Source organism: Falco punctatus (genome assembly GCF_963210335.1).
Source record: "Falco punctatus genome assembly, chromosome: 3".
Lineage (NCBI taxonomy): Eukaryota > Metazoa > Chordata > Aves > Falconiformes > Falconidae > Falco > Falco punctatus.
This window is the reverse complement of record NC_137582.1, coordinates 36,417,566-36,430,438: the sequence shown is the minus strand read 5'-3', so window position 1 is coordinate 36,430,438 and position 12,873 is coordinate 36,417,566. Positions and strand designations below refer to the sequence as shown.

The 12,873-nt window shown below is 42.4% G+C and overlaps 1 protein-coding gene across 3 annotated transcripts; it reads right to left on the bottom strand.

The window, feature by feature from the left end:
- Positions 1-2,744: 2,744 nt before the first annotated feature.
- On the bottom strand, positions 2,745-12,359 carry ZFAND1 (zinc finger AN1-type containing 1). Of its 3 annotated transcripts, none has more exons than XM_080381902.1 (8): positions 12,191-12,359; positions 10,969-11,011; positions 8,987-9,026; positions 8,512-8,639; positions 8,338-8,429; positions 7,401-7,525; positions 3,383-3,538; positions 2,745-3,232 (listed from the first exon to the last, which is right to left on the bottom strand). In XM_080381902.1, exons 1-8 carry the CDS (start codon positions 12,243-12,245, stop codon positions 3,062-3,064), a joined length of 810 nt encoding a protein of 269 aa, XP_080238028.1. In that variant the 5' UTR covers positions 12,246-12,359; the 3' UTR covers positions 2,745-3,061. The 3 variants fall into 3 exon arrangements, with proteins under 3 accessions (XP_080238028.1, XP_080238030.1, XP_080238029.1); XM_080381904.1 differs by lacking the exon at positions 12,191-12,359 and adding an exon at positions 11,688-12,149 and having other exon boundaries at positions 8,512-8,663; XM_080381903.1 differs by lacking the exon at positions 12,191-12,359 and adding an exon at positions 11,688-12,146.
- Between the last annotated feature and the right edge of the window lie 514 nt (positions 12,360-12,873).

Genomic DNA, 12,873 nt, shown 5'->3' with positions numbered 1-12,873 from the left:
TCTAACAGGTCACATATCCAAGCAAAATTGAGCTCTTGAAGTTAATATAACCCTTTCCAAACTGTGTTACATATATCACAAATACATGCCAGGGAATTTTGTAGCAGTATTTGAATTGGGACAAGGCCAGGAGCTGCTACCAAGAGCATTGTCAGAGGTAAAATGTTCACAAAGCCTTGACCTTGTGCATTCTCTGAAATTACTGTATAGATATAACAATCAAAAAGTTTGACATTCACCTATTTTAATAGTTCAGCTGAAAGTACTATTTACTATTAAATCATGAAGTATTTATTTTGACAAATTATTCTTCTCACTTGAGTAACTTCGCATGCATTTTCTTCTACTAGAAGTGAGTTTAACATTTTGTTTACTAACTGAAGTGGAACAGTTCAGCAACTTCTAAACACAAGCCTGTGAAATTAACAATGGTTTCAAATGTCAGATGGCTCCTCCAAAGTGTTTTTTCTGTGTTCGTTTTTTTCTTTTCAAATCCAGTTGTTTAACTTTCCTTATTAAAATATGCTAAGATAATAAGCTTTAGAAAAACAAAAAATTGTATACACTAGAGTGTAAACAGCTAAAATGTGAGCCATTCTAGCCTAGGCAAGATACTGATGCTCTGGGAAAGTTTCTGCTTTTGTTCCTAGAGTTGATGATTAGGACAGAGTTCTGACCTCTCAATTATTTATCTGTCAGACTAGCTTAATTTGGCTTTGCTTCTCAGTTTCTGAAAACCAAGTGGAATGAGCTGCTGTGTACAATCGCACATTCCTGGAATAAGATGAAAGTGAATGTGAGAACTTTTTGGAGTCTTATCAACTGTGACTTGTGGGTTTTGTGCTGTCATTTACAGGCAGCAAGCCCTTAGCAATTACTGGCGGTTGATGAAAGCAACGTTCCTGGTAAAACCTTTGAGATCTCCCCAAAGATTTTACTTTCTCCATCCAAAGTCTATCTTCTCTCTACCCACAAAAGAATGTTATTTTAATTATTTTGCCTGCAACTGCTAGGGCAGAAAAATAAGGGGCAAAAGCAAGGGAGTAAGTAGAGAATGAGGATTTTCTGCTGAAAAAACCCACCACCCTGCTCTGCAGCATCTTCCACTTGCTTCAGCAACATGGGGAGCAGGTTCAGCTCAGGGCTCTTCCCTGACTCACTTGTCCCACAATGATGGTTGGCCTCTCATTGTATATTCCTTACCACAGCTGCCTAAGATACAAAGAAAATGAATAAAAAATTGTAGAGGAAAGGGAGGAAAAGAAATAACAAGGGGAAAGGGAACTGTTCCTCTTGCAGTGGAAAGTGAGATGACAAACAGGTGGAGAGAGGCAGGGGAAAGTGGAGAAATGCCTGTGTACTTCCTGCTGCCAGGAAACAAAGATTTCTGTAATATCCAGCCACTAAAGACCCTTTCCTTCATGGAATCCAGAAGCACCTTCCTCTTTGTGACATCCATACCAGATCCAGTAAAATAATTTGTCAATACCCAAGTCATGTTACAACTACAGTAAGGAGTACTGTACAGCAAAATAAGAACAATTAACAGTGACTTGCTTACTGAGATGTTTTTATGCAAGTCCAGTCAATGGATAATAATCCTACAGATACTGCTGTCACAAAGGTATACTACTTGGTAGTACCGAATACCATGATAACTTACAGCCACTTGAACAAGACCGCATTACTGTTCTGTGAATGGAGACTACCTTTGAAAAAGATGCTAGGCAGACTCCTCTTACGCTGTGCTTTATGGGTTTTTATTACAGCTGTGCCTAGAATGGCTATGTCATTCATGGCTGGCTGTTTTCAAACTGGTACCAATGAACCAGAATCCAGCATTACAGCCAGTGGACAATGGTTCCCTTAAGGCAATCACGTACTAGAGAAAAACCTGGAGTTTTTCTGTTGAACATGGTAACAGAACGAACCAACACACCAAATCCATATTTGTGAATTCTCGGATGGCTGCAGGTGTCCATCTCCACTTGCAGGTCTGAGTACACCTCTCTGCCTCATGTCAGCTCTCCAGACCAAAGCTCCATTTCCCACAGAAATAAAAATATTCCTTAGCCTTATGTTCCCTGCTGTCCCCATAATGTTGCTCCCCACTTCTATGTATGTCCTGTAATGGCAGGACAACGTCCCTATAATGCATCATGTGAACATTTTTGAACAATGTAGACATTCAGTCTCCCTGCGGCCCAGTTACATCTCCAGGAATTACTGAGAACATCCACAACGTGCATACAAGCTGGCACATCCTTGTGTATGTGAGAACAGCACATGAAGACAGTTGCCTAAAAGAAAGGGCCCCACATCTGAAAAAAGAAAGGTAGCTCTTCTCTTTTCAAATTTGTTGAAAGGCGAGTCACTCTGATCTATAAGTGAGTCAGGCTGTGGGAGACAGATTTCTCCCCCATCTGAATGCTGCGCCCTAATTGCTATGAGTGACTAGGTCATTTCAGTAGCAATGGATCACACCTTACATGCTGCAGCCAACTGCATCTGAGAATCTTGCTAGTCTGTTTAGTTTCCCATGAAGAGGTTTGCCTCAGTAGTTCATTCACACTGCACAGAATCATGGAGCAGTAGAAACTATTATGTGGAGAGAAGAAAATGTGGACCTGGGGCATGGACAGTGCTGGATTCCAAACTCAGTGAACTCTGTTCTTGTAGATGTAGAAAAGATGCTAGAACAGTGTAATGTGTTTCCTTCCTTCAGAGAACTGATACATTGCAAGTTTACATTTTCATTATTTATTAATACATACTTTTCCCATCATTTACACAAAAAAAAAGTTTAAGAAAACATTACTGAATTATATAGCTAAATAACGCAAGAATTTATTCTAGAAAGTGAATATCTGTAACATTAATTGTTATAATAACTAGTTTTCCTTTCTGGACATAGTTCTGTCAGTCAAGCAACAGAGAAATTGATGGGAACTGTGTCTCTACAACTGAGGACAGATTCTGGCATACCAGCAATTGTAAAATAAAACTGGACTTGGTTTGAATACCACACTTCTAAAAATTTTTTTTTGTTTGTCATAATTTACTAACTAAAGTACGACTCTGTATCTTCTATAAATAGAACATCATTATCAAGATACTCCAGAATTATATTTCCACCATTGTATAATGGACAGTCTTTATCAGATAGCCATGTTTCCAATGTGTGCTCAAATGGCAAGGCTTCTCCAGAGGCAGTATGGCATAATCTCAGTTTCTGCAAGACAAACAGCACAGAAATTAACATTAAGATATCCCTATCTGAGATGCAAGAAGTGGGGTGGAGGAGGGAAAAAAGCGTAAAAAAACCCCAACCCAAATCAAAACCCAACAACCTGGAAAACGTTTGTTATTATTACTGATTTACCTGGGATGTTGATTTGTTGTTGTCATTTTTAAGGCTTGCTAAGGAAGCTGCAAAATCTACTACTTTGCCAATACTCCACTTACTGCAAAAGAACATAGGCTTGCTTTTCTCTTTGTTCCCCTTTGGTAAAAATACTTGAAAGTAAATTCTCTCTGTCTAGAAAAACAAATAAAAAATTATTCACAGAAGAAACACGTAATTCCAGTCATACATATCTAATAGTTTCTCGTTAAAAACTTACACTTCAGCCCCAGAATTACCAACTGAAACTTGTTGTATTCCATCAGGACCAAGGCCTGATTTTGCTGCAGAATATAAATGACTGAGATCATCAAGTCCAATCTCCTCCAGCTACAGGCACATATATGAAGCACAGTAAGTTCAGAAAGGAGCAGAGAACATCTCTCACCGGAGTCCTACAACTAGACTATTTATATATAAACAGACATGAAGAGGTGTCTGTCTTGGGTTTACTAGACAATGACAGCTGCTCTGGGGAGAAAAAGGTGAGTTTAAATAAGCAGTGGTGGCTTTTGGCAGCAGTATAATGTCTCGTATTGGAATACAAAGGCAGTTAGAACAATTAATCGTACTAGAAATGCCTGCTTCACAAACCAACACTCTGGTCCTGGCCAGCTAATCCTTTATCCTGTTTTTCATCCTTTTATGTACTGAACACTCTTTCAATATGTACTAGACTGAAACATTTGCTAAGAAATGTCAGGAGTAACCTGTGAGCCAGAGATCTGGAACAGGATTGGGACAATCCCTTCTTCAGGTTTATTTCTTCTTGACATTCAAGAGAAGACATGCAGCAAGCAGGACTGGTTTATTCATCAGTTAAGGCTGCCCTTGCTGAGTCTAAACCAGATACTATCCTATCAAACAAGACAGAAGTCTTCTTTTTAAAGGACTTACTTATGCCTTCCCTAGAAAAATATGGAACTACCCTTCCCCCAGCTACGTTCATAAAACTGAGTCTGAATTTCATCCTGTGCATTTTCCTCAAAACTTGAGAGTGCTCTCCACACACCGGAAAATCTTTAACACCCAGGAATATTACAAAGGGGCAAGGGAAACAGGACCTGAATCTTGCTTAAATGTAAATGACCACAACTTGTAAAACAGCTAACACAATGGCCATGCTATTATGGACACACGCTAACATCACTCAGCTGCCATCAGTGCCCTGGCACCTTCCTACGGTTGCTCCTCCAGTTCTAAGGATGATGAGACAGTCTCCCACAGTTCACTAGAACTTAATTCACAAAACAGCTCATTTTACTTTGCATCCCTAACTATGGGATATGCCTCCAGGAATTTCTGTGCCATATCTAGGAAAATACCAGTGAGTCACGGACACAATAAGTAACGCTGTTTTGCAGCATGGCCCTCCAGTTTTGAGCTGGTCAGTATCAAGAGGGGTAACCCATATCAAGTCGGGTAACCCATATCAAGTCTGACACCAAAAGAATCTGAACAAAGAGGTCAGAGAAAAGATATTTCTAAGATAGTCTGATTTTCCTGATCATAGAATAAGAAAGCTCAGAAAGTACTGCTGGTGTCACATGGTCCATAACCATGCTCAAAGAAGAGGGAAATGTAAAGCTGGACCTAACTATAAAGGTAGATCATGTTGCTCCAGGTCAGATTCAATCAAGTTTTGAACATCCCAAAGATGCAGATTCCAAAAATTTTCAGAGAAGCTTGTTTGAATGTCTGACCACCCTCATTGTGATTTTTCTTCCTATTATCTAAATGGAATTTCACATGTTGCAGCTTGTGCTCATTGCCCCCTGTCCTTCTGCTCTGCACCTCCAAGAAAAATGTGTTAATCTTCTCTATATAGTGATAAGAGAACTAATGTGCCCAAGAGGCATTCCAGAAACTTCACATTCAAAAAAATCTGTCATCAAACTGGAACAAGCTGGGCAGAAGAAGGCTAGGAGGAGTCTAGGAAGCAATTTAAATAGAGGTGCTGAAGGTTAACAGGCTTAATTTACCAGTGTTAGAATTGTCACTATTCTAGATGATTAAACAATTAATATCCAAATGAGAAAATGAATAGTCAGAGAAATTAGCATACAGTAATTTGTGCTACATCTTTTAGAGTTTACTGGCTTTGGAATTAGGAAGCAACTTTTAAAAAAATTTCTTACATATATTGAGGGTGGATCTTCTAAATTATGTTCCACAATGTTTGAAATTAATCACTTTCCCTCCAGAACATACTTATTTAAGTGGTACTATCTGTGAAAAATGCTACAAGCAGGTCTTTGTATTATGACTTCTGCCTAAGCAGAATTATCTAATCTTTAAGCTTGACAAAGTATAAAAACAGAAATTCATAAGAGGACTCAGTAATGGAATAGCTGTAGTTGTTTTAAAAACAGTAATTAAATATACTTTACAAAGATAAGACCTAACAATAAGAGTATCACATAGAATGTTTTCAGTATTATAAAATCAATATGGAAGGCCTAAACTTGGTGTGTTCCAACATAACAATGTGGTGAAAAGTAATTGAAATACAGGTCTTTTAAGAGGATGCATAAATACAGATCCAAAGTGAAACCCTAGAGGAAAGAATCAAGGTGTTTCTAAACCCGGTGTAATCCTGATATGTGGAAAAGACTTGAACATCAGGTCTGACTGGTCATGGTAGTGAAAAACAACAAGGAATCAGTGAAGTACTTCATGAATCAAAGAAAATAAAGGCTGAAAGAAACATAAAGCAACTGTTAAAACCCTTTTCCAACCCAAAGGCAGGAACAACTGACCTCACCCTTCATACCTCATCCAGAAATGTAGTAAATGGCTACTAAATCTGAGCAGCAGAATAATGGAGCTTCACCAAACACAAAGCTCAGTTTCACATGAGACAGGTTCAATCTAACTGGTACAGATTTGTGCAAGCTTTGTCCTGTCTGTCAGCAGCCTCTTGGTACCCAGCATGAAAAGCATCCTTTTGAGATGGGTTTGTCATGTGTGACCGGTACCCCCTGCTCCTGGCCCCTTGGTGATAAGGTTAGCATAACTAACACCATTTTATATGGCAAACAGACATTCTCTGTGACCAAGCTGGTCATGTATCAGTTCCCTCCCGCCCTCTCCTGACGGCCCTGAAGGTCCTGCACACCAGACAGACTTCTTCTCCCCTTCTGTATCAGCCTCAAGGTCCCTGGGTGCCAGGCTGACCACTCCCCTCCTTATTAGCCTTGAAGGTCCCAGGCACCTGGCCAACCTGATAGTGATGACTGCATCACAGAACAGGGGAGCATAGCAGCACACAGCACACTGTCCATAAAATTGAGCAATTACAAGCCCTAAGTGGATCTTGGACCAGAACTGCTGCTGGCCTGCAAAACCTGTGATCACCTGGTGGCCAGGGACACCTTCACTGTCATCTGTTTCCTCCAAGGACCGAGTGAGTGACTCACATTCTTTTACATGTTTTAAGTCTAGTTGATGACTGTGATACTGCTACTGCAAGCCGAGTATTGACTGGACCCAAACTACAGAGGCTCCAGGTGATTAGGAACCACAAGCTAAGTTATGCTATAAAATTCTGTGCTATGCTACTTATAAAATTGTGCTACACCAATTCTGATTATAAAAATGGTGTGCTACTCTGATCATAAATTTCTATGCTATGCCTATCATCAAATTCTGTTAATAAAGCTTTAATTATAACTACAACTTAGTGCCATTATCATTCTGCCAGGGATCCCCAAAAGAACTTGTCTGTTCCTGCAGTGCTGGGTGACAACCATGTGGCAGGCACTTCTTCTATAAAATAAAGGGATTTAACCTGACTGCTCCAAATTCCATACAGACACCTTATAACAGACATAAGATTAGTGAGATTGCTTTTGGGAAGCAGGCTGAAATATACATATAAATGATTGTGGGCTCCAAGAATTAAATCCAAAACGAAACTGAGGGAACTAGCTGAAGAAATTCAGAAAACTTCCCATTTCCATCGTGAATTCAATTATTGAAAACAAGTGTCACTGACCTGAGGCAAGGACTTGTCCCCACATGCATGCATTTTCAGTTTCATTAATGCCACTTTTGCTGCTGTTTCACTGTTCTTTGCTCCTTTACATTTTTTGCGTTTTGATTCCTCACTTTTTTTAGAATCTGAGAACAATTATTATTCTTGTTAGCGTGATGATTCAGACCGTCCCCTGTACATATCTTGGAATTAGCTTATTGCTCCTCATTATAAATATCTTCAAGGTTCCCATCCCTTTCATGTCCTTCTGAGGCCACGGTATCAGGTACTCCTAGTCAAGAATATCTGGAATTGTTACAGTTCTAGCAGAACTTGTTTACACTGAAAAGCAGATGAACACTATCATGAGGTAAACATGGGTTGCAAAAGCTAAATAGATACAAATTCTGAAGTTTCTACACCTGTGGCAATCACAGGATTCATATGGCAACAGTTTCAGGTCGTCGTTTCCACACATTACTCCACTGTCCAGTTAGGCAGTGCTGTTTATTCTCTTTGCTGTCCTAGAGCTTGTTTAAAAGCTGCAAAATATTACATTGGTTTTTGCCATCTTGGTTGTGTAAGTATAATCCCAGCAGGCTGGCATGCACACCCAAAACAATACAATTGCATTATTTTCTCATGAATTAATATGCACATAATAATGGTTAGGTACAATTCATTACATTATAGTACTTGTAGAATGAGAACAAGACTATAATTCTGAAAGAAACCTGAGCCCTATTTAATCTTTAAAGATCCTCTTTACAGACACATGCTGCTGTTGTCCTGTCTCAGTCTAGATGCATGGCATTACACGCTGACATGTGAGTTTAAGGCTATTTAAACAAGGAATCCCCATCCTTCTTATTTGGTCAATCCTGAACCCTCAGAAGAGGTCACAAGCTCAACCAGCCTTCTGAAGAAAATTGTAGCATATATATCCCACTGTACTTGCCTATAATATTTTTAACTAACTGCTGGGTGGCAGCCATTCGAGGTTTTGGTGTGTCCAGTCTCTCACATTCATGGTCTGATTGATGCCGGTGTCTGTAAACAACAGCATAACAGTTTTACTACCTTTTCCATTCCCTAATGAGTGAGTATTGTTTAGATACACTGTTCCACTCACCTTAGACAAAAATGTTTTTCACAGTAGGGACATAAAACTGGCAAAAGCTCCTTTCCATTGCAGTCCTTGTATGAGCATGGGTAAGATCTGTGCTGGTCTGGTTTCATAGAATTGTTTCTTATATTCACCTAGGCATTAGTACAAAATATTTTCTGTAAATAAACAGACATACAAGTCACCACCCCATCTTTTCAAAAGAACTGCATGAACTCTTAAGTTCTATAGGCAAAAATAGTCCAGCTATTCTCTCCTACTTTTGTCCTGGTTAAGTTTAGCTCAGTTAGGAAAAAACCCCAACATTCTACTCAAAATCAATTTACTTCTGACAGGCAGAAAAAGAGTAGATTCATTTTTTTAGGCTTGTCACATTCTCAAATAAATAATTCATACTTATATACTGCATGTATATATCTAATCTGAAAATAGACAGTTAAATTGCACTTAATTTTAAGGTAGTCATATATTATTAGATTACCTCAGAACACCCGTGAGCATCCCGGCTCCTGTGCTGAAGGCTTGATGGCAAAAGAAGAAAATATCACACCATTATCAACATTTCAGGAGAAGAAAACTGCATGTGAAAACATTTACATGTTTGAAGTCATCTGACAAGTTTTATCACGGGAACACTTCAATTAAATAATCTTGTCCAAAATTTGTTCTAACCATTTCATGTCTTGAATGGATCAATCATATTCTTGCCATGTAAAACTTATTCCCCAAAATAACAAACCATTTCAAGACAATAAGAATATTAGCATGCTTAAGAATTTAGCTCAAAGCAACTGGAGTTTGTCTGTTTTAATGGATTTTGAATCACTTTCCACAACAGTAGAAATCCCTTGAAGATTTCTAACATATTAAAAGTGAAATCTGCCCTCAGCCTATGAGTTTATCTCAGCTGCCCTCTGCTAATCTGAAGCATAAATCAAAGTGCAGGCCCTGATTTGAATCTTGGAAGAAAAATTCATTTTTTTTTTCTACCAGAAAAAAAATCTAACACCCCCTCACTCCCTACCCCAATCAGTACAAGACAGAGTCTAAGCTAGATCCCTTCCATAATAATCTACCTGCATTCTAAAGACAATCCCACTGATTTCAAAGCTCCGCAACAACCACTTGGGGAAAAAAAGTGGTAAATTCAATGAACAGTTATTGTCAAGTACATGTATCTGAATTGAGTCACAGAATGTTTTATACAACATTTAGGTCTATACAACTGCCACACTGAGATCTTATAGGAAAACCAACTTAATTTCCTTTTACAACAAGGTCACCCATCTAGTTGACCTAGAAAAGCCAGTAGATGTGGCGGCTTTGGATTTTAGTAAAGCTTTTGATACTCTCACAGTAGCCTTCTGACAAAATGTCTAGCACACAGCAAGACAAGTCTGTAATATGATGGGTGAGCCGCTGGCTGGTGGGTCAGGCTCAGAATTACAATAAATGGGGTTACATCACGCTGGCGGCCAGTCACCTGTGAGGTTCCTCAGGGCTCAGTTTTAGGGCCAGTGCTCTTTAATGTTTTTATAAATGATCTGGATGCAGGAATTGAATGTACATAAAGTTTACCAATGACACTAAACTAGGAGGAGCTGTGGACTCCCTTGAGGGTAGAGAGGCCTTACAGAGTGGTCTGGATAGACTAGAGAGCTGGGAAGTCACTAACCATACGAAATACAACAAAATCAAGTGCAGGATTCTCCACCTGTGATGGCATAATCCTGGTTATACATATAAAGTGAGGGACAAGAGGCTGGAAAACAGCCCTGCAGAAAAGAGATCTGGGGATTTTGGTTGACGGTAAGTTCAATATGAGTCAACAGTGTGCCCTGGCAGCCAAAACGGCCAACTGTGTCCTGGGGCGTATCAAGCACAGCAAAGCCAGCTGGTTGAGGGAGGTGATTGTCCCACACAACACCACACAGGTGTGGTCCCACCTCAGGTACTGAGTGCAGTTTTAGGCACCTCAATGTATGAAGGAGATCAAACTATTAGAATGTCTCCAGAGGAGGGCGACAAAGATGGTGAAAGGCCTCCAGGGCAGGACTTGTGAGGAGCAGCTGAGGTAATCTGGTTTGTTCAGTTTGGAAAATTGAATGCTGAGGGGCGACCTCATCACAGCCTACAACTTCCTCAAAGGGGGCAGAAAAGGGGGAGGTGCTGATCTGTCTGGAAAGCAGCAATAGGACCCGAGGAAATGGAATGAAGCTGCGTCAGGGGAAGTTCTGACTGGACATTAGGAAATGGTTTTTCACCAAGAGGGTGGTTGGTTTCTAGAACAGGCTCCCCAGGGATGTGGTCACGGCACCAAGCCCGTCAATGTTCAAAGAGCATCTGGACGATGCTCTTAGTCATATGGTTTAGTTTTAGGTAGTTCTGCAAGGAGCAGGGAGTTGGACTTGGTCATTATGGGTCCCTTCCAACTTGAGATACTCTAGGATTCTATGAACTTACCAAAAGACACCTGAACAGCCATCACATACAAAGGGGAGAAAATCTGAAACAAAAAGGTTTGTTTTCAGATAGGCGACATGCTTATTGTTTTGCTAATACTTTCTAGCTTAATTTTACATGATTAGTTTTTGCTTACATACATCATGGGGCGGGTGCCTTTACACGGTAAAAAATCTCTACCCCTCCATCTACACAGTACCTAAAAGTGGCTTTTGTAACACAGTTACACTGTTAACTCCCCTAGTTGGTATTACTGAAAAGCATGTAAATACGTAAATTGTTTTTATATACATTCCAGAAGTTCGAAGTATGCTTTAAATGACATTTTTTTCAGTATCAGATTGGGAAACCAGAACATTTGGCTAGTCATCAAACTTAAAAGTTATGTTAAAAAATTGAATTTATTGTGAGACCACTCAGAATATTATTTAGTGACTGCTGAAGCAGTGGGCAATTTACATTTTCATTATATGGGTTGCCAGCTGGAGGAGACGTTATACCTTCCAGAAGGCCAGCATCTCCTCCATTTACAAGTCCTGATCACGCCACTCCTTCCTCTCTGTCCTTCGTATCATACATACTGTCCTTGCGCAATTTAAATTGCACACACTTATTAAGTCTCTGCATACATCCCCCACCTACTACATCAATTCTTACAGATAAAATCACTTCACTGTCTGCTGAACTCAACCACATCACCAACAGCAGCAAACACCCACCTCCAGGCCATTACTCCGTTTCTCCATCCTTCAGGTTTGGTCTTAATGGACCACCATGCAACTGGACTACCCAGGCCAGCTCACAGAGATCTCGGTCACTTCGTCTATGTCAGACCAAGTGGTCCCATCAGAAAGCCTTCAGTACAAGCGATTTTGCTGCCTCTCTCATTTTCATTAACATAATTTCCTCAGATCAGCGAGAGCAAGCAAGGGCGAAGGAAGGGAAAGCCGGGTAACAACAGCTGGCAAAGCAGGGGATTAACCACCCGGCCACACCACTGAGGCGACAGGCCATGGCAATGGACAGCGCAGGGCTGCGGCAGCACGGAGGCCGCCCCGCGGGCCCCCCGCCGCCGCCACCGGTCCGGCCCCTCCCGGTTCCGCCGCCGCCCGCCCCGGAGCCCGCCCCCGGCCCCCCATACCAACTTCCGCCAGCGGCGCCCCGCGGCAGGCCGGGGCCTGTCTCCGCGACCGTGCCGGGGGCCAGCCGCACCCTGCCTTACCAAGCTGGCGGCACTCCGCCACCCCGCAGTGCTGACCCAGCTCCAGCTCCGCCATTTCCCCGGCCTCGCCAAAAGCGCGGAGGGCGCGGGGGGGGCCGGGGAAACCGGGGGGGCGGGGAAACCGGGGGCTCGGCGCGCGAGGGCCGTCGGAGCGTGCCGCGGGCGCGGGGCGGGGCCGCTGCGCAGCTGTGCCGACGCTCCCCGCCCCGGGGCGTGGCCGGCGGCGGGGCGGCCGCGGCCTGAGAGCGGCGGGCGGGGGTCACCCGGCGGCACGGGCTGCGTCGCCGGGCTCAGGGGAACCTTGTGCTGACGGGCCCGTGTCGGCGTATGCGGCGTCTCAGGCTTCCAGTCGGCCCCGAGCCGCGGCGCCGGCGGGCTTCTTGCGTTAGGCGGCTGTTACCGGGGGAAACGTGTTTTTTGCGTCTTGTTTTTGCCGTCAGCGGCGCCGGCCCTACGAACAGGGCCCCCTTCGAGAGGCGCAGGGAAGGAGAGCGCAGCTTTCCCAGCCGCTTCTTGCGCTCTTGACGTTTATCGGTGCCGCCGTGGTTTCCTTAGCGGTGCGGCTGCACTTTCTAAAATCCACTCTTCTTACGACCGCGGCGTTTGTTTTCTCGCTCCGAACCCGCCTGCGCCTGAGCGGCCTGCCGGCAGCGCCGCAGTCCGTGACGAGCGGCCCGGGTCGC

Coding starts and splice junctions, on each gene's coding strand:
- ZFAND1 (XM_080381902.1), bottom strand. CDS start 12,245: ATGGCGGAGCTGGAGCTGGGTCAGCACTGCGGGGTGGCGGAGTGCCGC. Junction 11,012..12,190: donor GGCGGAGTGCCGCCAGCTTG/GTAAGGCAGGGT, acceptor TTTTTGTTTCAG/ATTTTCTCCCCTTTGTATGT. Junction 3,233..3,382: donor ACAACAAATCAACATCCCAG/GTAAATCAGTAA, acceptor TTTGTCTTGCAG/AAACTGAGATTATGCCATAC.